The 27,457-nt window shown below is 42.9% G+C and overlaps 2 protein-coding genes across 2 annotated transcripts in view; both read left to right on the top strand.

Annotated features, from left to right (window-relative positions):
• The first annotated feature begins 3,322 nt into the window (after nucleotides 1–3,322).
• Nucleotides 3,323–13,830, top strand: LOC107112332 (vomeronasal type-2 receptor 26-like). The gene is made up of 6 exons (XM_015413454.1): nucleotides 3,323–3,610; nucleotides 3,970–4,824; nucleotides 5,461–5,688; nucleotides 7,679–7,805; nucleotides 8,550–9,430; nucleotides 13,531–13,830. Exons 1-6 carry the CDS (start codon nucleotides 3,323–3,325, stop codon nucleotides 13,828–13,830), a joined length of 2,679 nt encoding a protein of 892 aa, XP_015268940.1.
• Nucleotides 13,831–19,770: 5,940 nt separating this feature from the next.
• The window catches only part of LOC107112331 (vomeronasal type-2 receptor 26-like), an 18,991-nt gene continuing 11,304 nt past the window's right edge, over nucleotides 19,771–27,457 (top strand). Inside the window, exons 1-4 of the mRNA XM_015413451.1 lie at nucleotides 19,771–19,808; nucleotides 20,413–20,715; nucleotides 24,440–24,731; nucleotides 26,235–26,462. Coding sequence (XP_015268937.1) covers nucleotides 19,771–19,808; nucleotides 20,413–20,715; nucleotides 24,440–24,731; nucleotides 26,235–26,462 — 861 coding nt within the window. The remainder of the gene's footprint in view (nucleotides 19,809–20,412; nucleotides 20,716–24,439; nucleotides 24,732–26,234; nucleotides 26,463–27,457) is intronic.

Genomic DNA, 27,457 nt, shown 5'->3' with positions numbered 1-27,457 from the left:
CAATGTTCCCGGTAAACTGTGGAGTTCTGTGAGCAAAAATTCTACTTTGTGAGCTACTGGCATTAAAGTTGTGAGCGAGCAATTTGGCTACCTCATCGATTAGTTCGCTCTGGAGCCGTCCTTCCTGAGCTAAGACAAAAATGTGTGAGCCGGAGGCTAGAAAACTGTGAGCTAGCTTACACTGACTCAGCTTAGAGGGGACACTGCCTTGGACTGTAGTTTCTCTGCACTACAGTAGCAAATAGAAATAAAATCCTTCCCCAGCTTCAAGGGTTTGTGTGTAGGTATCATTCTGTTTACAAGAACTGGAAGACGAAGTTTGCTGCTCACCGTACTTAACCCTCACTCTGATTCTTTCAGCCTTCAAATATTCAAAACGTTTACAGTCCTTCAGGGAGTCCCTCTCATTAGTGAAGAATTGGAGTTGCACATCTCATGGCTCAGACATCCCTGCCAATTTCCCCCCTCCTGAAATATTCTCAGATGTGGGTTGCAGCTTTCTGTCCAGTGGGCTGTGAGGCCAGGAGGGAGGAAGTAGGAAGAGGTGAACGGGGAAAGAAATGGGGGGGGGTGTCCTTATGGCAAACATGTTTCTGTTTGCTCACCTAATAAGTCCAGCAAACATCTTGGTTTAGTTTAATTTTATTGTAAAAGAAGAAAGAAGCAAGGAGCAGAGGAAGGAGCAGAGCTTCCTCCTCCCCTTATAGATCAGCTGTCCCTACGTGGTTGGTTCAATTTGAATTTATAAAAATGTGTCCTTTCCTAATGGCATGGCAGCTTGATATAGTAGAGGTATATTTTATACATTTTTTCCCTGCATCCTTCAGTTTTATGCATGTGAGTTAGGTTCCTCACTTGCCTCGCCCTCGTTACAGCTCTGATAATGAATGATGAATCTGTGATCTCATGATAAATATCTAGCAATGTGTAAAAATGCTAGAATTAAAAAGGTGTCCCTGTCTACAAGGAGGGAAGGTGGCATTGTATACCCTGTCCTAGTCAGATCTCAGAAGAAAAGGAGGGTCAGCCCTTGGTATTACTTGGATGAGCAACCTCCAAGGAAGACTCTGCACCTCTGCTTCTCACTTGTCTTGAAAGCTCCTTTCTGGGGTTACCATAAATTGGCCATGATTTGATGCTGCTTTATACATATGCATCTGGCTACAATCCTAATATTCTTAAATACTGACAACATTCTAGATGCGCCAGTTACATCTAATTAGAAATAATAAATAATATGTCTTGGCTTGGAAGCCCCTTTCCTAGGGTTACCCCAATTGGGCATGATTTTGATGCTACTTTATACATATGCACCTGGCTACAATCCTAATATTCTTAAATACTGACAACATTCTAGATGCGCCAGTTACATCTAATTAGAAATAATAAATAATATGTCTTGGGACAGTGTTGAAAAAAGGAATCCGGACATGTTTCTCTAGTTCAGCCGTTGCAGATTAAAGTATGTATAGTGCCACAATTCTGGAATTCTAATGAGGATCGACAACCTTTGAAGTACTAGACTTGAAAAACAATAAAGAGGGCTCCCCCCCCCTATCTTAGATTACTTGCTGATATGGAAGAATGAAAAAGGGTATCTATCCAAAGAAGTGGCAAACTGACCAAGTCTGAGAAGTAAATCCTGTCTTATGAAACTATTTATTTTTAAAAGGATCAATTCTCTTAGTGAAATTTTCTTCAACACCATGAAGCATTGATGTTACTTTGGAAAAAAAACAGTATTATCCCCCCCAATATGCCATAAACATGCCATAAACCATTGGGAAATGATTGTGCAAAGCATTTCAGTTCATATAGTATTCAAAATAGAAGTATATCCGGTTTTATGGAACTATTTGTTTTTAAAAGGATGGGTTTCCTTAGTGAACTTTTCATTAAGAGAGAAGTTTATAAAATAGCAAACCAATGATATTTGCCACTGAAGTGTCTTTCGAAAATTTATAATACCGTGAAGCATTGATGGTATTGTGGGAAAGACAAAACCATCCCCCCCCATATGTGTTGGGAATACTCACATGCCAAAACCATTGGAAAATGATTGTGCAAAGCATTTCAGCTCATACAGCTCTGACAATAGCTTGTAAACCATCATTGTTATTGTTAAATTGTGTAATTGGTATTCTGTTCCATCTCTGAGAAAAGGTTTTCTGGACAGATCCAAGTGCTCACAGTGTTTGTGCCAGACACTGGAGAAAAGTGACTCCCCGAGCAAAGAAAGATTGGTTAGATAAAATACCTACCAACTGTTCAGCCTAATGAAAGCAGAAATCTTTTCAAAATGTCAATCTTTGTAGAAAAATGGCAAATACGATCATCAATGTTCATATGAATCAATCTGTCCGTCTATCATCTATCTCACTACTGCTATCTGCTGCAGTTAATTTCCAGTAATGGATTAAAAAGCACAAATTGGGATTATAAAGCAGAGGAAATAGGAATGATCGCTGGGATGGGTAGATTCATGCAAGAGGTGCCTGTGATATCTTGACAAATAACTAGCAACATGTCTATAGACTGCCCTATTGTCATTCTGTTACAAAGTGGAGTAACTGGGAGGAGGGAATGAAAGGAGCTCAAAAGAAGAGAGTTTCAAGGAAATCACTTTCCAGATAAATTTCTTTTTAATCTTCTATCTAAGTATTGGTGTATTATATCTCCTATCTATCCTATCTCCTATCTATTGGTGTATTTAATCTCCTATCTAAGTATTGGTGTATTATAAATATTGCCAGTAATGAAAGGGGAGTTACATTACACCAGAAACATAGAATCCTAGAATTATAAAATCACAGAGTTGGAAGGGGCCATAAAGGCCATCTAGTCTAACCCCTTGCCCAAAGTAGGATCAGCCTACAGTATCTCTGACAAGTGTTTGTTCAGCCACCGCTTAAAGACTGCCAGTGAGGGGGAGCTCGCCATCGTCAGCAGGGATTCCTCTATTGAACAAGTCTTACTGTAAACAAAAGTTTTCCTCATATCCAGCCAGTACCTTCTGGCCTTACTTTAAACGCATGATTGCGAGCCCTCTCCTCTGCTGCCAACAGGAAGAGTGACATCCCTTCAAATGCTTCCAGAGAGCAATCATGTCCCTCCCTCAACCCCCTCTTCTCCCAACTGAACATTCCCAAGTCCCTCAGCCTTTCCTCAGAGGGCTTGTGAATATGAGTCAGAATTACAAAAAAGGACAATCTTTTTGACTGGAAAAGAAATAATGAGGGTCTAACAGGAACTGAACTGTGATAAGATTACTTCATGCCATGTCAAATACGTTTGTGAAACACTATGAAATTCTATTTGCAGTATGGTGACAAAGTTCTACCAGCATGTTCTGGCCATGGTGTTTGCCATAAAAGAGATTAATGACAATCCAAAGATTTTGCCTAATGTCACCCTTGGATTCCATATCTATGACAGCTACTATTATGAGAAGATGACCTATCGCACCACTATGGACCTGCTCTTCAAATCTCACAGATTAGTTCCTAACTACAAGTGTTCACCCAAGAAATTAATAGCTGTGATTGGAGGACTTGGCTCTGATGTCTCCAACTGTATCACAGACATCTTAAGCCTCTACAAGATCCCACAGGTAGGATTTATGCATAACTGGCTGCCTTTTTACATGCTGTATCAATTATTCTTTCTTTACCACCTTGTAATACCACTTTCCTGTTTCAGAAGCAAAATGATGTATGATGACGTGTTCTACAGTATTTATAGAATCAAAATTAAATGCAAATTGTCTTCAGAAGGGCAGGGGGAACATGAAAGGGAAGGCCGGATCAGATATTTCACCATGACCATTTTCTAGAAATATCATGGTATTTCCATGTTTGAAATGGACTCTCCAGTTTTACAGATTAAAATCTGGATTTGAGACTGGCAAATAGCCAAAACACAGAGGTTGAAAGTCTTCCACTGGTAAAACGTTTGTTACCTTTCTTTCAGTTCCCTTATGGGTCATTGGATCCAGATCACATGGAAGAAGTACATTTATCCTTTTCTTACCATGTGGCCACTAATGAAACCCGTCAGTACATGGGGATTATCTGGTTACTCCAGCATTTTGGATGGACGTGGGTTGGGCTTTTTTCAGTAGATGATGACCATGGAGAACATTTCTTAAAGACCATGAAACCGTTGTTTTCCAAGCATGGAATCTGTCTGGCCTTCATAAACCAAATGCCACAAAAAATACGTCTCAATGACTTGGATGAAATAAATAACATGTTCTCAAAGGTTTATGTATCTTTCAAATTGAGCAAAGCCAGGGTATATGTTGTCTATGGAGATACTCAGACCATGACATTACTGATCACTGTAACATGTTCATTAAATGAGGAACATAAGGGACTCACCTCTGTTGGAAAGGTGTGGATTACAACAAGCCAGATTGATTTTGCTGTAACGAGACTGGAGAGGGGATTTGATCCGACCATTTTCCATGGCACCATTTCCTTGACAATTCACTCACAGGAGATTCTAGAGTTTCAAAAATTTCTTCACATCGTAAAACGTGACATGACATTAGGAGATGGATTTGTCAAAACCTTCTGGGAAGAAGCATTTAACTGTTTATTTTCAAGTTCACTAGTGGAAATAAATAAATGTACAGGAAAGGAGAGGCTGGAAACTCTCCCTGTGCCTGTTTTTGATATGTCCATGAGTGGCCATAGCTATGGCATCTACAATGCAGTCTATGCTGTGGCCCATGCATTGCACAGCATGTATTCATCCTGGTCTAATTACCAATCAGTTCTGCAATGCAAAAGTACTGGATTCTGTGATCCCCAGCCTTGGCAGGTAATGTCTACACCATGTGGGTCTGGGCAAAGAGTGAATTTCTTGCAAGCAGGGATTAAGGTGATTTTTGATAGATGTGTATTTTATCAGAAGAAGAAGAAGAGGAGGAGGAGGAGGAGGAGGAGGAAATTGAATTTATACCCCCACAATTTACTCAGAGTCTCAGAGCAGTTTACAGACTCTTTTCCTTTCCCCTCCCCACAACAGACACCCTGTGAGGTAGGTGAGGCTGAGAGAGCTCTTTCCAGAACTGTCCTTGAGAGATCAGCTCTGACAGAACTATGGCTCGCCCAAGTTCATCCAGCAGCTGCAAGTGGAGGAGTGGGGAATCAAACCCAGTTCTCCCAGATTAGAGTCTGCACACTTAACCAGATTAGAGCCCATGCACTTAACCACTACACTAAACTGGCTCTCTGTGACTATTTCACTGTGTTTATTTCTGTGAATGGAAATAATTTTATTGTATTTTATATCCTTGTTACTGATCAAGGGGTCTGAGTTGTCCTGAGGAAGATGGGCAGGCAGGCAGGCAGGCAGGCAGTAAGGCAGGCAGACAGATAGGAGGCAGTTTGTTATTTTTAAAATAAAGAGTAATAGATGCTGCTTTGCCCCCATTTCTTATTCTTTTTTAATTAGCTCCACCAGTTTCTTCAAGGAATGTCATTCAACAACTCCGCTGGAGAAACAGTGTCCTTTGACGAGAACAGGGAAATGGGAGCAGGCTTCGACATCCTGAACATGGTCACCTTTCCAAACAACTCCATCATTAGAATGAAAGTTGGAAGGGTGGATCCCAAATCTCCTGAAGGGAAGGAAGTCACCCTACATGAGGATTTACTTGTGTGGCACCAGGGGTTCAACCAGGTATGGATTCCAAAGCATTTCAGAGGGCACCTTTGTTTTATGGGTTGTTTATCAGGGTAGCGATGGCAGCAACATCATTTGCTTATACCTGGTCAACATCATCATTGATTAATCCATGTAATCCATTAAATACTAAACAGAGGTGTAAAGCTAAAGTGTCAATTGTCTCCATTCCTGTTATCACACTGATTCATGAGACATCAGGACTGGTTTTAATTCTAGATCTTAAAACCCACTTACTGATCATTCTGGATTCATAGTCAAGGGGGGGGAAACATTTTTGTTCCGCGTGATAGCAGCCGCTATCGTGTTGATGGTCAAATTCCTGAAATGTAAAGAACTGAGATTCACAACAAATTACGGCATGGATTGATTTGCCCTGGCCAGGGTTTAATTCAAATCAACCATGCGACTCCATTGGCTGCCAAGAAGACAGATCAGCCAATTGGACTGGGCAGCTGGCCCTTTCACCCTGCCGCTGACCCGCCCACCTTCTCTGGAGACAGCATGGGATTAGCTGGTTGCTATACAAGGCTGAGCATGAATTGGGTGGCCCTGTATATTGGATGTCCCGGGAGCCTCTTTTCCACCTGTTCTGTAATCTTTCTGTGAGATGTTCCACCCACTGATGAAATAGGCTTGGTTATAAAAACTGGTTAGGCCACAACTAGTTTGGTAGGAACAGGGCAGGTTGCACCCCGAGACACCTTCATGATTGGAGGACATGTCTGGAAAAGTCTGTTACGTGCCTGGCTGCTGGGTGCACTGTGAAGGAGGGTCCTTGGTGCTTATTAGAATGTTTAAAACCCAGTAGTAGCCTTGCAGCACATCTAGAGAGAGTGATGAAGCGGGGTGCCAATCAGTACAAAGGGAAGTGCAGCTGGTGATAAGCAAGCCCAGCAGAAATGTCAGCCAAATTTGAGTCTGGGTGCATCCGTCCCTAAGAGTATCAATGTCACTGCCATCACTACCATCATTACCATCTTGTTCCATCTTACCCTGGCCCTGGATGAGGGAATGTCAGCGCCCCCGGAGCAGAACTGCTGAACAGTGTGAAGTATGCCATCTGTGAACATCGAGAGCACTTTAGTTAGTTAGTTAATAACTTATTATGAATGTTTTGTATTATATGGATTTTAAATGGTTTTAAATATGTTTTTATATTGGTGTATGCCCTTATGTAAGCCGCCCTGAGCCTGCATTGCGGGGAGGGCGGGGTATAAATTGAATAAAATAAATAAATAAATAATAACTGCCTAGTACAGTCCAAACCACCAGCTTCTTGAAATAAACTGTGATTTAGCTCAGCCATTTACATAAGTTGAGTACTGTTCAATAAACTATTTGAACTCATGATCGGGTGCCAGGGCAAAGATCAAAATTTCAGGGCTGGATTCTAGTAGCGTGACCTAAGCAAAACTACTGCTTTCTAAGTCCATTGACTTAAATTGATCTAGAAGTTTTGACCCTGTTTAGGGTTACACTGAAACTTTGCCAAGTTCAATACAACTTCCTACTATACCTGGGGAAGAGAAGACAAAGAGACAAATAAACAAACAAAGAAAAGCCCTAAGCAATTTTAAAAGAGCACACCATTTTAGCCCTTGCATGGGTTCCTCACCCTAGCCCGATCTTATTAGACCTAGGAATTTAAACAGTGTTGGCCCTGGTTGGTATTAGAAGGGGAGACCACCACAAAATAGCAGGGTCTCTACAGAGAGGAAGGCATTTGGCTCACCACCTACAAACATGTCTAGTCTTGAAAATCCTACAGGGTCACCATAAGTTGCATTTGACTTGACAACAACAAAAAAAGTTATTGTAATGATTATTGGAATTCGGAGCACATGGATATTAGATGAAGTTCTTTTGTCTCATCGATAATTTGCTCCCCCCTCTCAAAATTGCTTTTGTCTTTAATGTTTGTTAGTTGCTATTAACATTTGTTGGACTTTAAAGTGCCATTAGATCCTGTCTTCTTCTTGGACAGACACTGCCTGTTTCGAGATGTAGTGATGCCTGTCAGCCTGGTGATCAGAAAAGAAAGAAAGAAGGAGAGCCATTTTGCTGCTATGACTGTGCTCCTTGCCCAGAAGGGAAGGTTTCTATCCAAAAGGGTAAGTGATTCTGACTTCCCCAAGAGCTCTGCAAGCACACAGATGTCTCCACACACTGAGATATAATAGGTGGTAGAGAGGCAGAGGTCACAGTCGGGGGGAGGTTGGTAGAACATGTGCACTTGTTTTGCATGAACACGTCCAGTTAAGTCATTGACATCTCCAGTTAAAATGATCCCAAGCAACATGGCTGGGGGGAAAATCCCTTGGCTTGCATAATGATTGGATAATAGTAAAATGTCTTCTAGATGACACTCCCTAGCACAAGGACCCCCAGTTTTTTTTGATCCTGCAGGTACCATTGGAATTCTGATATAGGGCAGTGGGAACCATCAGTTCTATCTGGACCTGCAGGTGCCAGAAAAGATATTGGGTGCCATGGCATCTATGGCCACCATATTGGGGATCGGCCCTAGTGCATAACCAGTTGCTGGAATTCACTATGGATAATATCTCAAATATTGAAGGGAGCCAGCAGAATGAACTCTTAGTTTCATATGAACTGAGATGAATCAAGATGGGTAGCCATTTTCATCTGACAGTAGCAGTAGAAAAGAGAAAGAGTCCAGTAGCACCTTTAAGACTAACAAATTATATGGCAGGATATGAGCTTTTGTGAGTCTCTGCTCACTTCTTAAGTGAGAAGTGATTCACAAAACCTCATACTGTGCCACATATTTTGTTAGTCTTTAAGGTGCTACTGGACTCTTGCTCTTTTGAGATGGTCAGGCTTCCTTTTTTCAGATATGGATGACTGCACTAGTTGTTCAGAAGATAAATATCCGAGCAAAGACCGAGACCGATGTATTCCCAAGATGATAAGCTTTCTCTCCTATGAAGAACCAGTGGGGACCTCTTTGGCTTCAGGTGCTGTTTCCCTGTCCTTAATCACAGTTTTGATATTAAGAACTTTCATTAAGCACAAAGACACTCCCATTGTCAAAGCCAACAACCAGGATCTCACCTATGCTCTCCTCATCTCTCTCCTGCTTTGCTTCCTCTCTTCTTTCCTCTTCCTTGGACGACCAAGCAAGTTGACCTGCTTTCTCCGACAGTCTGCTTTTGGCATCATCTTCACCTTGGCAGTTTCTTGTGTCTTGGCCAAAACCATCAATGTGTTTATAGCTTTCATGGCTATCAAACCAGGGTCCAGCATGAGGAAGTGGGTGGGGAAAAGACTGACCATCTCCATTATCCTTTCCTGCTCCATTGTCCAAATGTGTATCTGTACAGTGTGGCTAGGAACCACTCCCCCATTCCCAGATTTGGACACAAAGTCCATGACCACAGAAATCATAGCAGAATGCAATGAAGGGTCTGTGGCCATGTTTTATATTGTTCTGGGCTTCATGGGACTTCTATCCTTCACAAGCTTCACCGTGGCTTTCCTTGCCCGGAAATTGCCAGACAGTTTTAATGAAGCCAAGTTCATCACCTTCACCATGATGATATTTTGCAGCGTTTGGCTGTGTTTTGTTCCAACCTACCTGAGCACCAAAGGGAAATATATGGTAGCCGTGGAGATTTTCTCTATTTTAGCCTCTGGTGCTGGGTTGCTGTGCTGTATATTTTTCCCAAAATGCTATATTATAGTTCTGAGGCCTGATTTGAACAGAAGAGAACAAGTAATAACAAGAAAGCATTAAAAATAATGTTATCCCTTGTCTGACACTTGTGTCCTGATTACCTTTGGGGGTGGGAGCTCTGATTTAGGCAAGGCAACTCTCAAAAAATATTGGAGACTATGAAGAGGTAGCACACCCCTTCTCCATTTGAAATCCTAAAGTAAGCAATGTGATGTGGCAAACAGCCAGCTTGGGACCAGGGCATGGTATGAGATACACACCCGCCTTACATAAACCTCTACCAAGATAGCCATAAGTCATTAGGTTAGTTGCCCACCATGAAACTTTCTCAGAACTCCCTGCCAGGCAGACTTAGAGAGTGTAGTGTTTAATGTTTGTAGCTGCAAAGTAAAGAATGGGCACTTAGCACCACTGGGAGAGCACCTAGCAGGAACACTCAAGAGGGAGAGGTAATATGTCTAATTGGGAAAAAAACACACAACTATAACAAGTTCCCTTTCTTTGGAGACTGGAGCACCAATTTTGGGAGGAGAGAGAAAGCTAGGACCACCATCCTTCAGACACTGGGCTGTGGGACAACTAAAGCAGCATGTGACTCAAAGTCTGCAGAGTGGGTGGGGTGGAGCCGAGGGAGTGGAGCATGCAAATGGCCGGGGGCAGTCTGGTTGCTCTCACTATGCCTCTGCCTTTGAGCACTGCCCACACCTGGGTAGAAGCTCTGTCTGTGTCCCTTAGTTTTTCCCTGGACGTCATGCCCTTCATCTCACGTGGGATAGCCCTGTTTGAGGTAAAACTCAGTGCACCAATTCATGGTAACCCCCATTTACTTTTGACAGTTGCCTGTGCCTTTAAGCAGGAGTGTGTACTGTCACTATAGCCTCATGAAATATAGCCCTGCCCTGCCTTGGTCCTCAGCTGGAATGTGCATGGGTCCCGGTCTCTGTTGATTCCACTCTATGATTGGTCATTTCTTTCTTGTCCTTCTTGGCTAAGCCTTCACAGCCCCATGACACCCTCTGAATGTGATGGTGTGGGTGCTAGGAATGCTGGACATTAGAAACCATGACTTTCAAAAACCATTGGGGGAACATTTTAACCTTCCAGGACATTCAGTTGCTGACCTAAGAGTAGCAGTTCTCTTACAAAGGAATTTCAAAGGGAGATTAGAAAGAGAGACTGTTATATTGCAAGTGATAATGAAAATGAAGACAATGCATCCTCCTGGACTGAATCAAGACCCAGGTTTCCTGTCTCATTCATTACCAATGCTGATTTGTCCATGCCTACTATCTCTCTGTGTATCGTGCCTAATCCAATCACACATGCTTTTTTCATTTGCCTGCTTATGTCTTCGCATTTGAAATTATTCCACTTTCCAGTATATAGGACAGATGTACTCACATTCTAGCTGTCTCTGAGGAAGTGAGCAGTGACTCATACTCTGCCACAAATGTTGTTGATCTTTAAGGTGATACTGGAGTTGTGCTTTTCTAGTTTGCCCTAAACAAGTCCCCTCCCTCTCTCTAACTGCAAGCAGCCAGCAAAGAGAAAAGAGGATGCAGAACTGAGAGCATTTATATAGATTTCTGATCCCATAGAGCAGAATAGTAACTCTGTTAGGCAGCCATCAGTGCTTGTTAAGCTTTGGGTGGCTCCTATTGGTGTTTCCAAGCTGGAGAGTCCCCCCCCCATTGCCTTGAAGTTTCATAAACAATTTAATTGAGCAGAGATTGTCAGGAAAATGTGTCCGTTCACAAACTGCCACGGACCACTACGAACAGTGCCAAAGTTCATGAAATGTTCATAACAGGTACCCTTCCATGAACATCACTTTGCAAACCATGAACTGGCCAAGATTCATGACAAAGTTTAGTCTCTGAGCCGGTTTGTGCCCATCCCTGTTCCCAATCATGAGGGAATGTGCTCCGCTACTGTGCTTTAAACAAGTTCCTTTCCTTTCTTTGTAACTGTGAACAGCTGAGAGAAATGAGGCTGAAGGGCTGCGCTGAGGGTATGTATAGCATTCTGATTCCATAGAGCAGAATGGGAACTCTGTTATTGACAGTCAGCAGTGCCTATCAAACTTTGAAGGACTTCTATTGGTGTTTCCAAGGTTGGAGAATTCTGCCTCTCCAGATGCCTTAGAATGTTTGAAATTGTTTAATTGAGTAGAGCTGTGATCTGCTGTGCTCCTCCGGCACAGTAATACGTCCCAGTGTCTCCTGCCTGCATGCCTCTCATCTCCAAATAAACCTCGTTCTTTGATGTGTCTCTGGAGATAGTGAGGCGGCTTCTCAGGGAGTTCAGGTAGCACTTGTTGTCATCCCAATAGACAAGACAAAGCCACTCTAGGCCTTTCTCTGGGGGCTGATGAATCCAGCTCACTGTATGCCCGAGTTAAAGAAGTTGTCAATCAAGTTGAGCAAATAAAGCTTGAATTGATGGAGTGGTTTAAACCATATAAAAAATTCAGTTGTGATGTTGGGACCCAGTTCTCTGGTATTTATAACCCAACTTGAATTAGTAAACAATTCCCCAGTGTCTGGTTACTCTCCCAGGAAAGTAAAGGAAGATACACAAGACAAGCTGGTCTTCAAATCTAATTGCATCACCCTGACAATCTGCAGTCGCCTAGCACAATGGGGCAGAGCCCCAAGATGGGCTGGTTGGACTGGTATTATGGTGCATCTGTCAAGGCTACTGGGGAAGGACAAGTCTGCAATTGACCTTGCTCAGGTTTCTCAACTTAATTCATCCGATCAGATGCAAAAGTTTCTACTCACTTTTGATTCCCCAAGAATCCCTGCCCTAAGACAAGGGAAGAAAAACATTCAATACCTGGGGAATATACCCTGTGAGAGTTTTTGAGAACTTGGTGGTAAGGCCCTTGGTGACAAAATGTGAGAGCCTGAAAATGCCACGCCAGGGTCCCATGGTGAAGGGGTTGATGGAGACAACAATTCCTCAAAGAGACTCTGTAACTCAAGAGGCACCTCAATCCCCTATGGAATGCTTGTCCTCGCAACAAGAGATAAAGGGGAGTGACTGCAACTCAGAACAAATGGAAGAACAGCCAATTGAATGTCACCTACCAAATTTTGCTGAAGTCAAATTTTTGGACTGAATCGGGGACCTGTCACTAAGTCAAGAACTGAAAGTGTATGATAGATTGACTACAACAATAGGGGAAGAAGAATTTGGGGCGGGAACAACTAAGAAGGCTGAGTTTGTGGGCCATGAAGGAGCTGAAGTACAACAGGGACCTAACGCCACCACATCTAGGTCAGCTAATGTATGTACACAGTTGTCAGCCTCCTGTAATTTGAAAGAGTCATTAGGAGGGTTGCAGAGTCAGTCTAACCCATCTTTTGGTAATGGATGTGTATTTGTAGACTTGGTAGGGGAACTGGATTGGATTAGTACTGATCCATGACGTTTAAGGCTCCTTTCATGGAAGATAGGGTGGTGGTGGAATAAACAATGGGATCCAGACTTTAAAAAATTTTTGGGCCACTCTGAGATTATACTGCTTCAGGAGACCTGGGCCCAGGCCCCAACCACCCCTAGCCTGGAAGGCTATAGAGGTTATAATGCCTTTGCCACCAAGTTCCATAATAAAGGGAGGGGCTGTGGGGGGCTTGTAACAGCTATTAAGAGAACGCTACTGATGGAGGTGGAGCTTATTCCTCATGATTGTGAGAATTTTGTGCTGGCTCTTTTGGTCAGAGTTCCTCCACGTGGAAGCCTTTTATGTCTAAATGTCTACCTGCCCCCTAATGGTTTAAGAGGGATTAGTAATGAGATGTGTTGGGGAAAACTACTTGAATTATTAGAAAGATTAGAAACCCAACATCCAACATCTATTTTTAGGAGGTGATTTTAATGCCAGTGAATTTGAGGATAAGGGGGGGCCTAATAAGAATCTCCTCGGTGGTGGACGTATCCTCCAGGATCCGTTCATTAACAGAGCTGGCAGAAGATTCCTGGAGCTTCTCTCAAAGCTAAATCTGTGTGTATTGAATGGTACTGGATGGGATATTTCAAAGGGGACTTATACGTATATTTCTACGCGAGGTGCAAGTACGATAGACTTTGTAGCAGTTTCATGGGATCTTTCAGAACAAATCCACTCTTTTTAGGTGACAAATGCACTACATAGTGACCATAATCCACTGCATGTAGTATTAGGTTGCTCGGAAGAAACAATTAGGGCACTTGATAAGCCCAAAGGAGATGACTTAGTACATAGGAGGCCTAAATGGTCGACAAATATTCAGAAATTAGTTCATGAAGTTCTTTCTAATGAGGGAATTACTCAGGAACTTTTGGACTTAAAAATCAAGGATTCCAACGTGATCCCCATTTATGATGAAATTGTGAAATGTTTAAAATCTGCACTTTTCAAGGGGAGTTCTGTTAAGTCAACTTCTACCCCCTGAAACTAGTGGTTTGATAGAGAATGTGTACAATCTAAAAGATACCTGATGAAATGTAATAGAATAGCTAGAAGGGTCCAGAATCATTTAGGATCCTAGGTAGAGCAAGTAGTCAATATAAAGATCTTCTAAAGAAGAAGAAACAGGCATCTGTTGCTCGTTTATGGGTGGAACTCCAAGAGGCGGCGAATAGCAGGAATAAGGGTAGATTTTGGCACCTGATTTCTATTGGTCTTCATTGTCAAAACTTGGGGAAGGATCCTGGTATCCAGGCTGAGATATGGTTTGACCATTTTTCAAAGGTCTTTGGTGGTGAGGGTAGGAATAGTCAGGTTAACCTCCCTCCACCCTTCACAGTTTCTTGGCCTGCAGTCACAATGTCAGAAGTGAGGTCGTTAATTGGATCTTTGCCCAGTGGAAAATCTCCAGGTGAAGATCTGATCCCGGCAGAGTGTTTTAAAACAAATATTTACTGGTGGCTACCAATGTTAGTGAAAGTTTTCACCCTAATTGACAGAACAAGTAGACTTCCAAAGGGATGGACCACGAGTATCACCATCTCAATTTACAAGAAGGGGGATCAGAACGAGCCGGGCAACTATAGGACAATTAGTTTGTTGCCAATTGCCTCTAAAGTATATAGTAAGCAATTAAAAAATAAATTCGAGGATTATGTTATTGATAATAACGTAATCCATCCCCTCTAAATAGAGTTCAAAAAAAGTCATTCTACCATCAAGCACTGTCAAACCCTATTTACCTTGGCTTCAGAGGCCATTAGAGGCCCTACAAAAGCCCTATATGCAGGCTTTATCGACCTGGCATCAGCATTTGATTCTTTAGATAGAGGTAGGTTATGGCAGAAGCGTCTGAACATCAACACTGACCCGTGGCTAGTATATCTGATTAGCCAGCTACATTGTGATACCAATGTAAAAGTTAAGGTTGGGAGAGAAGGCTTACTCACCGAGGACATCCAAGTGCTGAAAGGGTTGCGCGTTAGGTCCCACTTTGTTCAACTTGTATTTTAATTACATAATAGCTAGTTTAGAAGGTAGTGAATATATGGCCCCGGCCATTGGACAACATAAGGTTCCAGTCCTTCTGTATGCAGATGATATGGTCCTTCTGTCCTTAACCAAGATCAGTTTGAGGAGACTGCTGAATAAATTGGGTGAGTACTGCAATGCAGAAGGCTTGCAAATAAATTATGCCAAGTCAAAAGTCCTGGTTTTTAGGAAACGTCCAAAGAAATCTACCTGGAGCATTCTTGGCACCCAGATGGAGCAATGCAACACATATAAATATCTGGGTTTAACCTTCTCTGAAACTCTCTCCTGGCACCCCCACCTTACATCATTAAAAGCTGCTACTATGAAGAATTTGGGGGCTCTACTGAAGTTCTACTTTTCTAAGGCAGGAGGCATGGTAGACCCAGTTCTTAAACTGTATCGGAGTAAGATAATTCCAACCATGCTATATGGAAAGGAAGGGAAAGGGTTTTTTGTCATTGTGTATCTAAAGCTGTCTTGAACCAAGTGGAAGGGGGGGATTTTAATAATTTTTAAAAATCTATAAAATTCCTGCAAGAAATTTGCAAAAGTCTGAATTGTTAAGACTGTCAGGTCTTGAAAGAGAACTCACTCCCAACAACACTCTCTTGGCAGTGATTTGTTTATTGAGAGGTGAAGAGGTTTCAAGCATAGACAAATCTGTGTCAGAACTGCTACCTTGGGTGCCAGTTCCCTTTTTATACATAAATCAAATTACCTCCCCCAGTGAACAGTCCGATCACACTTTTACATCTAGCCCACCAAAACTACAATGCACTGTTAGCCCTCCTCCAGCACCTGCAGACATTCAGTTACATTATCAAGCAGTGTCCATAACTTCAAGGTCAAGCATGCATTCTTCCCATGTAGGGTGGCCCCACTTACATGCAATTAAAAGCCAGCACACCTCTGAGCAAAGCAGTAACACACAAGCATGCTCACATACTACCCCCCCCCAATTCCCAGCTGAATGAAACAAGACAAAAAAACTGAACACATAGAGTGGAAAAATACATGGCAAATGAGGCCTGAGTTTGACAAAGATAATTCTTGAACAGAAACCTTTAGTTTGACAAAGGAAAGGGGGGGGGGAATCCTTTCTCTGTATTGCCCTTTGAAGAGTGGTTCATGACCTCCTGGCTGAAACTTGGATAATGGTCACCTGTGGAGGCACTGAGTTAGGGAATGAACTTATCTGAGAATATAGATGGCTGTTAGCCAAAATCTACGACAGATGGCTAAATGTTTAACGTGAGTGTGGGCCAGCTATACTAGAGTTTTGCCTGAACTCAGAGTTCCAGTAATGGAGATCACATGAGTGTTCTTCCAAAACAAAGATTCTTTTTACTGAAGGTATTTAAAATCAGTCATACAACAGCATCAGTCTCACATATAACAAGCATACAAGATCCTTTAGAATTACAGAAATGAATACAAAATATTTACTTTAGTTACTTGGAAGTAGGGAGGTGGCTGAAACGATTTATGCTCACCTGCTATAGAAGTCCAGTCTGTTGCAGTGATGATTGGAGGGAAAGGGGGGGGGATCCCTGGGGTCTGTTGCTCTTCCACATTGCCAAAACAATGTTAGCTAATATGGCTGAATTTCTCTAACTGCACACCTTAGAGAAATTCAGACAAGAGCTTTTCCTCAAGGAAAGAGGGGGGGGGGGGATAGGATGCACGGCCAACCGGCCAGCAGTAGCAGCAGCTGCAAGAGCAGCTGTCTCTCTCTCTCTCTCAAAGCATGGTTATATAGTGAAATTTCCAGGCGGGGGCATCCTGCCTGCTCGTGATCTCACCTGACATACTGATCCATCCCATGAAATCTCCTTATTGGCTGCATGTAGCAAGGGGCAAGGGGTTTCTAGACACTCTAAATGACTGTGCTATGGAGCAGATGGTCACGGAACCTACCAGGGGAGAGGCGATCCTTGATTTGGTCCTAAGTAACACTCAAGACCTGGTGAGAGATGTAAAAGTGATTGCACCGCTTGGAAACAGTGATCATAATGTTGTTGAGTTCATCATTTGTACAAATAGAGAATTGGCCAAAAAGACTCACACAACCATTTTTAACTTTAAAAGGGGTAATTTCTCTGATATGAGGGGACACGTGGGGAGGAAACTGAAAGGAAAAGTAGAAAGGGTCAAAACAATTGGGGAAGCTTGGGATCTATTTAAAACTACGATCCTAGAAGCTCAAAAAATATATATTCCGCAGGTTAGGAAAGGCACAAAAAGGTATAGGAAAAAGCCTGCATGGTTAACAAACAGAGTAATGGAGGCTGTAAAAAGTAAAAAGAATTCCTTTAAGCAGTGGAAAGCTAGTCACAGTGAGGCTGATAAAACGGAACACAGGCTATGGCAAATAAAATGCAAGTCTGAGGTCAGGCAGGCAAAAAGGGAATATGAGGAGCATATAGCAAAAAACGTAAAAACCAACAATAAAACTTTCTTCAAATACATTAGAAACAGGAAACCAGCCAGGGAGGCAGTGGGGCCCTTGGACGACCAAGGGGTAAAAGGAGTATTGAAGGATGATAGGGAAATGGCTGAGAAGCTAAATGCATTTTTTGCCTCCGTCTTCACTGTGGAAGATGAGAAGTGCTTGCCCACTCCAGAACCACTGATTTCAGGAGGGGTGTTGAAAGACCTGAGTCAGATTGAGGTGACGAGAGAGGAGGTCCTAAAACTGATAGACAACTTAAAAACTGAAAAATCACCAGGCCCAGATGGCATACATCCGAGAGTTCTGAAAGAACTCAAATGTGAACTTGTAGATCTCCTGACAAAGATATGTAATCTTTCCTTAAAATCTGCCTCCATTCCTGAGGATTGGAAGGTAGCTAATGTCACTCCCATCTTTAAAAAGGGTTCCAGAGGAGATCCGGGAAATTACAGGCCAGTCAGTCTGACGTCGATACCGGGTAAATTGGTGGAAACCATTATTAAGGAAAGAATTAGTAGGCACATAGATGAACAAAACCTATTGAGGCAGACTCAGCACGGTTTCTGTAAGGGAAGATCTTGTCTCACTAACCTGTTAGTGTTCTTTGAGGGGGTGAACAAACATGTGGACAAGGGGGATCCAATAGATATTATTTACCTTGACTTCCAGAAAGCTTTTGATAAAGTTCCTCATCAAAGGCTCCTAAGTAAGCTCAAAAATCATGGGATAGAAGGACAAGTCCTTTTATGGATCAAAAACTGGCTAGTTCATAGAAAACAGAGAGTGAGTGTAGGTGGGCAATTTTCTCAGTGGAGGGTGGTAAGCAGTGGGGTACCGCAGGGATCAGTACTTGGTCCACTGCTTTTTAACTTGTTCATTAATGATTTGGAGATGGGAGTAAGCAGTGAAGTGGCTAAATTTGCGGATGATACAAAGTTGTTCAGGGTGGTGAAAACCAGTGAGGATTGTGAGGCACTCCAAGGGGATCTGTCAAGGATGGGCGAGTGGGCGTCAACATGGCAAATGGGGTTCAATGTGGCCAAGTGCAAGGTGATGCACATTGGAGCCAAAAATCCTAAATATAAATACACATTGATGGGGTCTGAACTGGCAGAGACTGAGCAAGAGAGAGATCTTGGAGTTGTAGTGGATAACTCACTGAAAATGTCGAGACAGTGTGTGACTGCAATAAAGAAGGCCAATGCTATGCTGGGGATTATTAGGAAGGGTATTGAAAACAGATCAGCCAATATAATAATGCCCCTATATAAATCAATGGTGAGACCTCATTTGGAATACTGTGTGCAGTTCTGGGCACCACACCTTAAAAAGGATATTATAGCTTTGGAAAAAGTGCAGAAAAGGGCAACTCGAATGATAAAAGGGTTGGAACACTTTCCCTATGAGGAAAGGTTAAAGCGCTTAGGGCTCTTTAGCTTGGAGAAAAGACGACTGAGGGGTGACATGATCGAGGTTTATAAGATTATGCATGGGAAAGAGCAGGTAAAGAAAGAGGTACTTTTCTCCCTTTCTCACAATACAAGAACTCGTGGGCACTCCATGAAACTGCAGAGCGGTCGGGTTAGAACGGATAAAAGGAAGTACTTCTTCACCCAAAGAGTGATTAACACATGGAATTCACTGCCACAGGAAGTGGTGGGTGCTACAAGCATGGATGGCTTCAAAAGGGAATTAGATAAGCATATGGAGCAGAGGTCCATCAGTGGCTATTAGCCACAAGGTATAGCTAGGGGCTCTGGGGCAAGTGATGCTCTGTCTTCTTGGTGCTTGGGGGGGGGTCAACAGTGGGAGGGCTTCTAATGTCCTGGCCCCACTGCTGGACCTCCTGATGGCACTGGTATTTCTGGCCACTGTGTGACACAGAGTGTTGGACTGGATGGGCCTTTGGCTTGATCCAACATTGGCGTCTCTTATGTTCTTATGTTCTTATGATGGGTGGTGACAATATTTGTAATTCTATACTCTATCTCATGGAATTCCATTTGGCCATGTGTTGAATCTCAGCTGGAGGACATTTCTTTGTTCTGTTGATGACCCTTGGCTTTACCAGCCTGCCAAGGCATTGTAAACGGGAAACGGCTTATACAAATGCAGATCAGGTCTCTGTAGAACATGACACCCAGTCTCTCAGCAAAGGAGAATATTCAACTCAGAGTTGTTGTTTCTCTGCTAACAAAGGCCCACCATGTTCGTCTTGTCCTCACAATGCTTTGCTAGCTGTATCTGTGTGCATGCCTCATTAACATAGAAAGCAGGCAAGTCTCTTCCTATGTGAAATCTCTGTCACATAGTAGGTGCTTCCAAACAGTTTTTCCTTTGCCCATAGGGATTTATAGGCACAGTCCATAAAAGTGTGTGTGTGTGTGTGTGTCAGCAATTACAAATACATAAAAGCAAATATTCAGCTCATCTGCTAACATGGCCATGCTAAACCAGGAGAGAAATTGTGGTGGCAGGTAGATGTGAATGTATGAAACTGTGAATCTGAGTGTTACTGAAGTTGCTTACTCGCGTATCTAGCATGGTTTGGTCTACACCAGAGAGGACCACTGGAGCTTGGCAGTGGCCTTCCTTTCTGCATTGAACCCTGTGTTGTGTTCCCATTCAAGCTTCATATTTAGGGCTGAATTTTCCAACAGGTACTTGCTCAGAAGGAAATCAGGAGCTTACTTCCCTTTTGTTTACCACCAAGCAGTGAGCAGATTCGACTTGGTGCAAGTTCCGGGGGGGGGGGGAGTAATCTCACAACGGTGCCATTTAATTACGCCAGCCAATTTCACTCACCTATGTAATTACTGAAATTTATTTCCATGGCCAAGCTACAGTGACTCTTAGGATGAGCGAGAAGAAAAACAGCACACACGTCTCCAGGTGGTTATATAAAGAAAATCCCTTCTGTCCCCCAAAGCAGGGAAGGCTGTGTGTCAAGTTGTCTCTGTCACAGTTTCCATCCCATTTGAGAAGGCAAACATCAAGCCAGTGCATTGGATGGCTATGGGAGACCAGCGTTTCCAGTTTGCCTGATTCTAAAGATAGCTCTGATCATTTCCCCTTCTGCAGGAGTATTGGCAACCAGCAGCCAAACATTTCAGGTTTTCGAAGGGCTCAAGAGAGTGTGCATCTAGACAGAACCTTTGCAGCCAGGATGTTGTTGGTGCTGCTGGCACTGCAGCTTCTCTTCACTCCACTAGTGTGCAAGGATTTCATGCACTGCTCTGAGAGTGATGCTCTCCTTGTCCTACACGAGTGGTATCAGTCAGGAGATCTCCTGATTGGTGGGATTATGTCTCAACTGTTTTATATTCCTTCCAAGTCTTCTTTCAAGATAAATCCATCCAATGAGTTCTCCACAACTATCACACGGTAAGGAAACTCCAGTGACAGTCAGTAGAAATCTCTCATCAATGCTTCGTTCTAATTGATGGAGAATGAATAAACCACTTAGGGGGCTATCTCTGAACAATTAGTGCCCACTGAGGGAGCCTCGGCAAATCATTCATCAATGTTGTTATAACAAATCACAACTTTTGATCTGTGCCCTTGAGGGACTTCTCATTGCCCTACAAGGAATGGACTACTGCAACTCATAAAAGAAAGAAGTCTGTGAAGGAATGTATTAAAAAGACAACACAGGGTTATGAGGGGAACCTGCGGTCCCTCAGATTTTGACAAGCCAGCTAACAACTTGAATTATGGTTTCTCTGCACAACAGTAGCAAATAGAAATAAAATCCTTCCAGGGTTTGTGTGTATGTATCTGTTGTATTTACAAGAACTGGAAAATGCAGCTCGTTTCTCATCCTACTTAACCCTCACTCTGATACTTTCAGCCTCTAAATATTCAAAAAGTGAAGAAGAATTGGAGTTGCAGATCTCATGGCACAGACATCCTTGCCAATTTTCCCCCTCCAAAATATGACGACATAGTCTCAAATGTGGGTTGTAGCTTTCTGTCCGGTAGTCTGTGAGGCCAGGAGGGAGGAACTAGAAAGAGGTGAACTGGGAAAGAAACTGGGAAGGGGGACTTTATGGCAAACTTGTTTCTTTTTCCTCACCTAAGTCCCGTAACCATCTTGTTTTACTTTACTTTTATTGTAAAGGAAGACAGCAGCAAGGAACAGAGCTTCACAGTGTACTGTCTTTTTTGGCTGTATAGATCAGCTGTCCCAACTTGGTTGGTTCAATTTGAATTAATAAAAAATGTGTCCTTTCCTAAGAGCATGGCAGCTTGAAATACTAGATATAACAGATCTTGAGAGGGAGGGCAGGAGGGGGTGCATCAGCTCATAGTTCTCATGGCTCATGGGGTTAGGAAGCAATTTTTCTCCAGGCCAGTTTGGCTGGGGATCCTAGAGGTTTTTATGTCATCTTCTGTGCATGGAACAGTGGTCACAGGGTGTGCAGGGGGGAAAGTATTTGTGAATTTTCTGCATTGTGCAGGGGGTTGGACTAGATGACCCTTCCCTTCCAACTCTATGATTCCAGGTCCCTTCCAACTCTATGATTATATATATATAGCTTTATATATCTGAGGCATCTACCCCACTTCTCTCGCCCTCATTACAGCTTTGATAATTAATTATGTGTGTGTGATCTCACCATAAATATCTAGCAGCCTTTCCAGATACTGGAATTAAAATGGTGTACCTGGCTATGAGGAAGGCAAGTGACATTGTATACCCAGATCTAGTCAGATTGACTCAGAAGGTAAGCAGGGTCAGCCTTGGTTATTACTCGAATGAGCAACTTCCAGGAAGAACCTCCAGGAAGAGGACCTCTGCTTCTCACTTGCCTTGAAAAGTCAACATAAATTGGCTGTAACTTCTGGCACTTTATACACAAACAAACCTGGCTACAATCCTAATATTTTTAAATATTGGAAACATTCTACGTAGATCTAATTAGAAATCATAAACTGATACATTTTGGAAGTGTGTTGAAAAGAGGGTCAGGACATGTTTCCCTATTTCAGCCATTGCAGATTGAAGTATGTATAGTGCCACAATTAGGACATTCTAATGAGGGCTGACAGACTTTGAAGGACTAGCCTGGAAAAACAATAAAGAATTTGTTTCTGTCTTAGATTTCTTGCTGATATGGAAGCATGAAAAAAAGGGTATCCAAAGAAGTGGCAAACAGACCTAGGCTGAGAAGTAAATCCGGTCCTATTTATTTTAAAAAGGAGGAATTCTCTTAGTGAACTTCTCTTTGAGAAGTTTTTTTAAAAAATAGCAAATCACTTATATCTGCCACTGAAGTGTCTTTAGAAAATGCTGCAGTTCCCCCAACGGGGGCCGGGGTTTGCCTGCTTTTGGACCACCAAGATCTATCATCCCAGACTTGGCCAGTGAAGGGAACACAGCCCCCAAAGTTCCCGGTTCACAGCAATGTGCCCGGTGCAATGACATCACCTGGAGGTGATGTGATTGTGCAGGGCATGTTATGCGGGCGGGTGGGGGGGGGGAGAGACAGTCAAGTCTTTAAGGAAGAACTATAGAGTTTTTCCTTAAATGGTAGAGCATCCCCTGAAACGTGCCATGTGTGATGACATCATTTCCTGGTAATGTCATCATGGTGCAGGTGCCAAAGAGTTCCCAGAGAGGGACTGGGACCACCACCCCTGCCGACATCAAGGAAGACCTGACAACCTTAGTGAATACTCACATGCTATAAACCATTGGAAAACAATTGTGCAAACCATTTCAGCTCATATAGCTTGAAAAATAGCATGTAGAGCCACATTGTTACTGTTAAATTGTGCAGCTGGTATTCTGTTCCATCTCAGAGAAAAAGGTTTTCTGGGCAGATCCAACTGCTCACAGTGTTTATGTCAGACATTGAAGAAAAGTTACTCTCCAAGAAAAGAAAGAATGGTTAGAGAAAATAACTACCACCTTTCATGGCCTATTTAAAATGTAAATCTATTCAAAATGTCACTCTTTGTGGAAAAACGTTGAATAAGATGAAGTGATCAATGTTTATATTTATCATCTATCTATCTGTCATCTATCTATCTGTCATCTATCTATCTGTCATCTATCATCTATCTATCTATCATCTATCTATCTATCATCTATCTATCTATCATCTATCTATCTATCATCTATCTATCTATCATCTATCTATCTATCATCTATCTATCTATCATCTATCTATCTATCTATCTATCTATCTATCTACCTACCTACCTACCTACCTACCTACCTACCTACCTACTGTATCAGCTGCAATTAATTTCCAATAGTGGATTAAAAAGTATTAATTGAGATTATGAAGCAGAGGAGATAGTAATGACCTCTGGAGTGGTATGATAAATGCAAGAAGTGTCTGCCATATCCTGACAAATATCTAGCAGTATGTCTATAGACTGGCCTATGCTCATTCTGTTACAAAGTTGAGTCCTGGGGGGGGGGGATGAAAGCAGATAAAAAAGAGGGCTTCAAGGAAATCACTTTGCGGATGTTTTTGTATATATATTTTTTTATATCAGCGTGAGTGTGTGGATGCATGTGAGTCTGTGTGCACCTGGAAGTCATAGCGACCGCTGGAGACTGACACCTACTGGGGGCCTGGATGATATTCAGAGAGATGGCTGAATAAAGCCTGCACCTTCCTCCCAAGTGCTGGTATTCCAAGCAGGTGTCCCATCCAAGTACTTGCCAGAGTCGACCCTGCTTAGCTTCTAAGAATGAGCTTGCCTGAACTACCCATGTAAGGTTGCAGATATATATATATCTCTTTAAATATTCTGGTTTGATTTTTTAAATTAATTAATTTTTTAAAATATTTTCAGTTTATTGTTATTTTTATGTTGTGAGCTGCCCTGAGCCCACTTCTGGGGTAGGGCGTGATAGAAGTTTAATAAATAAAAAAATATCCCAGTTTAGGTGAATTGGTGCATAAACAAATATTACCAGGGATAAAATGAGTGTTACATTACACCAGAAATGTGAGTCAAAACCACAAAAAAGGATAATCTTATTGTTTGGAAATGAAATAACGAGGGCCTAAGAGGAACTGAACTGTGATAAGATTACTTGATGTCATGTCAAATATGTTTGTGAAACCCTATGACATTCTATTTGCAGTATGGTGACAAAGTTCTACCAGCATGTTCTGGCCATGGTGTTTGCCATAGAAGAGATTAATGACAATCCAGAGATCTTGCCTAATATCACCCTTGGATTCCACATCTATGACAGCTACTATTATGAGAAGATGGTCTATCGCAGTACACTGGACTTGCTCTTCAAATCTCACAGATCTGTTCCTAACTACAAGTGTTCAGCCTCAAGAAACCTAATGGATGTGATTGGAGGACTTGGCTCTGATGTCTCCATCTGTATTTCAGACATCTTAAGTCTCTACAAGATCCCACAGGTAGGACCTACATGCATAACTGGCTGGACTTTTACATGTTGTATCAATTATTTACTCTTGACCCCCTTTCAAGTACCACATTCCTGTTTCAGAAACAATATGAAGTATAATAACATGTTCTGCAGTATTTACAGAATCAAAACTAAATGCAAATTGTCTTCAGAATGGCAGGGGAAACAAGAAAGGGAAGGTAGGGTCAGACATTTCACTATGACCATTTCCCAGAAATTTCATGGCATTTCCATGCTTGAACTGGATTCTCCAGTTTTACAGGTTAAAATCTGGATTTGAGACTGACAAATAGCCAATACACAGAGCTTGAAAGTCTTCCAGTGGTAAAATATTTGCTGCCTTTCTTTCAGTTCCCATATGGGTCACTGGATGTAGAGCAGAGGAATGCAGTACATTTACCCTTCTCTTACCATGTGGCCACTAATGAAACCCATCAGTACATGGGGATTATCTGGTTACTCCAGCATTTTGGATGGACATGGGTTGGACTTTTTGCAGTGGATGATGACCGTGGAGAACGTTTCTTAAAGACTCTAAAATTGTTTCTTTCCCAGCATGGAATCTGTCTGGCCTTCATACAACAAATGCCACAAAAAATGCGTCTCAATGACTGGACTGAAATAACTAACATGCTCTCAAAGGTTTATGTATCTTTCAAATTGAGCAAAGCCAGGGTATATGTTGTCTATGGAGATACTCAGACCATGACATTCCTGATCACTGTAATGTGTTCATTAAATGAGGAACATAAGGAACTCACATCTGTTGGAAAGGTGTGGATTACAACCAGCCAGATTGATTTTGCTATAACAAGATTTGAGAGGGGATTAGATCTGAGCATTTTCAATGGCACTGTATCCTTGACAATTCACTCACAGGAGATTTTAGGGTTTCAGAAATTTCTTCACATAAAACCTGAGAGGACATTGGGAAATGGATTTGTCGAAACCTTCTGGGAAGAAGCATTTAATTGTATGTTTGGAAGATTGTCAGTGGGTATAAATAAATGTACAGGAAAGGAGACGCTGGAAACTCTCCCTGGACCCGTTTTTGAAATGTCCATGAGTGGCCACAGCTATGGAATCTACAATGCAGTCTATGCTGTTGCACATGCTTTGCGTGCCTTGTATTCATTCCAATCCAAGTACCAATCCATTTTCCGATGCAAAAGTACTGGATTCTGTGATCCCCAGCCTTGGCAGGTAATGTCTAGAGAAGGTGTGTCTGGGCAAACGGTGAATATCTTGCAAGCAGGGATTCAGGCGGTTTTAGATGGGTGTGTATTTTATTTTTATTGTTTGAGTATTTCACTGTGCTTATTGCTGTGATTGGAAATAATTCTATTGTATTTGATATTGTTGTTACTGATCCAGGGTCCTGAGAAAGGCAGGCAACAAGACAGGCAGGCAGAGAGGAAGCAGGTTTTTTTTTTCTAAATTAGAAGAGTAACAGATGCTGCTTCCTGCCCCCATTTCATTCTTTTTTCATTAGCTCCACCAGTATCTTCAAGGAATGTCATTTAACAACTCCGCTGGAGAAACAGTGTCCTTTGACGAGAACAGGGAAATGGGAGCAGGCTTCGACATCCTGAACATGGTCACCTTTCCAAACGACTCCATCATTAGACTGAAAGTTGGAAGGGTGGATCCCAAATCTCCTGAGGGGAAGAAAGTCACCCTTCATGAGGATTTACTTGTGTGGCACCAGGGGTTCAACCAGGTATGGATTCCAAAGTATTTCAGAGGGCAGCTTTGCTTTATGGGTTGCTTGTCAGGGTGACTATTGCAGCAACATCAATTGCATTATAATTGGACACCATCATGGTTGATTAATTCATGTAATGTACTCAGTGCAGGCCCGTAGCCTGCGTGGGGCCCTCGGGGCCGCCCCCCGCTTGTTTTGTGGGCCCCCTCCTTCCCGATCTTCTGCTCCCTTCCCCCGCCTATCACCGCTGCCACAGGCTGCTGGGGCGTCCAGCTGCTCCGGGAGTGGATCGGCGGAGGTGGCGGCTTCTCATCGGGACTCGAGTGTTGGTTCCAGCGTGCTGCATGGGGGGGGCTCACCTTCCGGAGAAAGGAGCGAAGCCTCGTGGAAGGGGAGGAGCTCCTCAGGCTTAGCAGCTGCACATGCAAATTCCGCTCTTTTCCCTCCCTCCTGCTATTTTGATTTTCTCTCCCCACCCTCCCCTCCTTGTTGGCCTCTGAGAAGCTACTGGACACTAATCTGCTGTTCTAAGGTAACCTTCCGTTTAAAATCTTGGATATGAAAAAAACATCTTGCGGTGACATAAGCCCCGCCCCCAGCTCCCAACAGCCATCAGTCAGACCAAGGAGCAAGCAGCAGGGAGGTAAGGTCCCTGTGGAGCCCTCCCCTCACCTGCCGAGGCACCCCTCTCCTTTTTCAGGCCCCGTGTCGGGCCTGGAAAAAGATCAGCTGAGGTGCCCCCCCACTGTCACCGCCTTTTTCAGCCCCCCCCCATTGGCTCTCCTTGTGGGCTTTCAGAGACTCGGGGCGGTAGAGGAGGACTGCGTGCACAGCAGAGGGCGAGGGAAGGCACGCAGGTCTGTGAGGAAAACTTCTCTGACTGGCGTTAAAGTTGGGAGCGAGCGATTGGGCTGCTGCATTAATTAGTCTACTCTGGAGCTGTCCTTCCTTAGCTGAGACAAACGTGTGTAAACTGGAGGCTGCACCCCCCCCCCCCCCCCGATTCGCTT

The sequence above is a fragment of the Gekko japonicus genome, unplaced genomic scaffold (assembly GCF_001447785.1).
Source record: "Gekko japonicus isolate JY-2015 unplaced genomic scaffold, Gekko_japonicus_V1.1 scaffold146, whole genome shotgun sequence".
In the NCBI taxonomy this organism is placed as follows: domain Eukaryota; kingdom Metazoa; phylum Chordata; class Lepidosauria; order Squamata; family Gekkonidae; genus Gekko; species Gekko japonicus.
The sequence above is the reverse complement of the archived record's forward strand: the minus strand, read 5'-3'. Positions and strand labels throughout refer to the sequence as shown.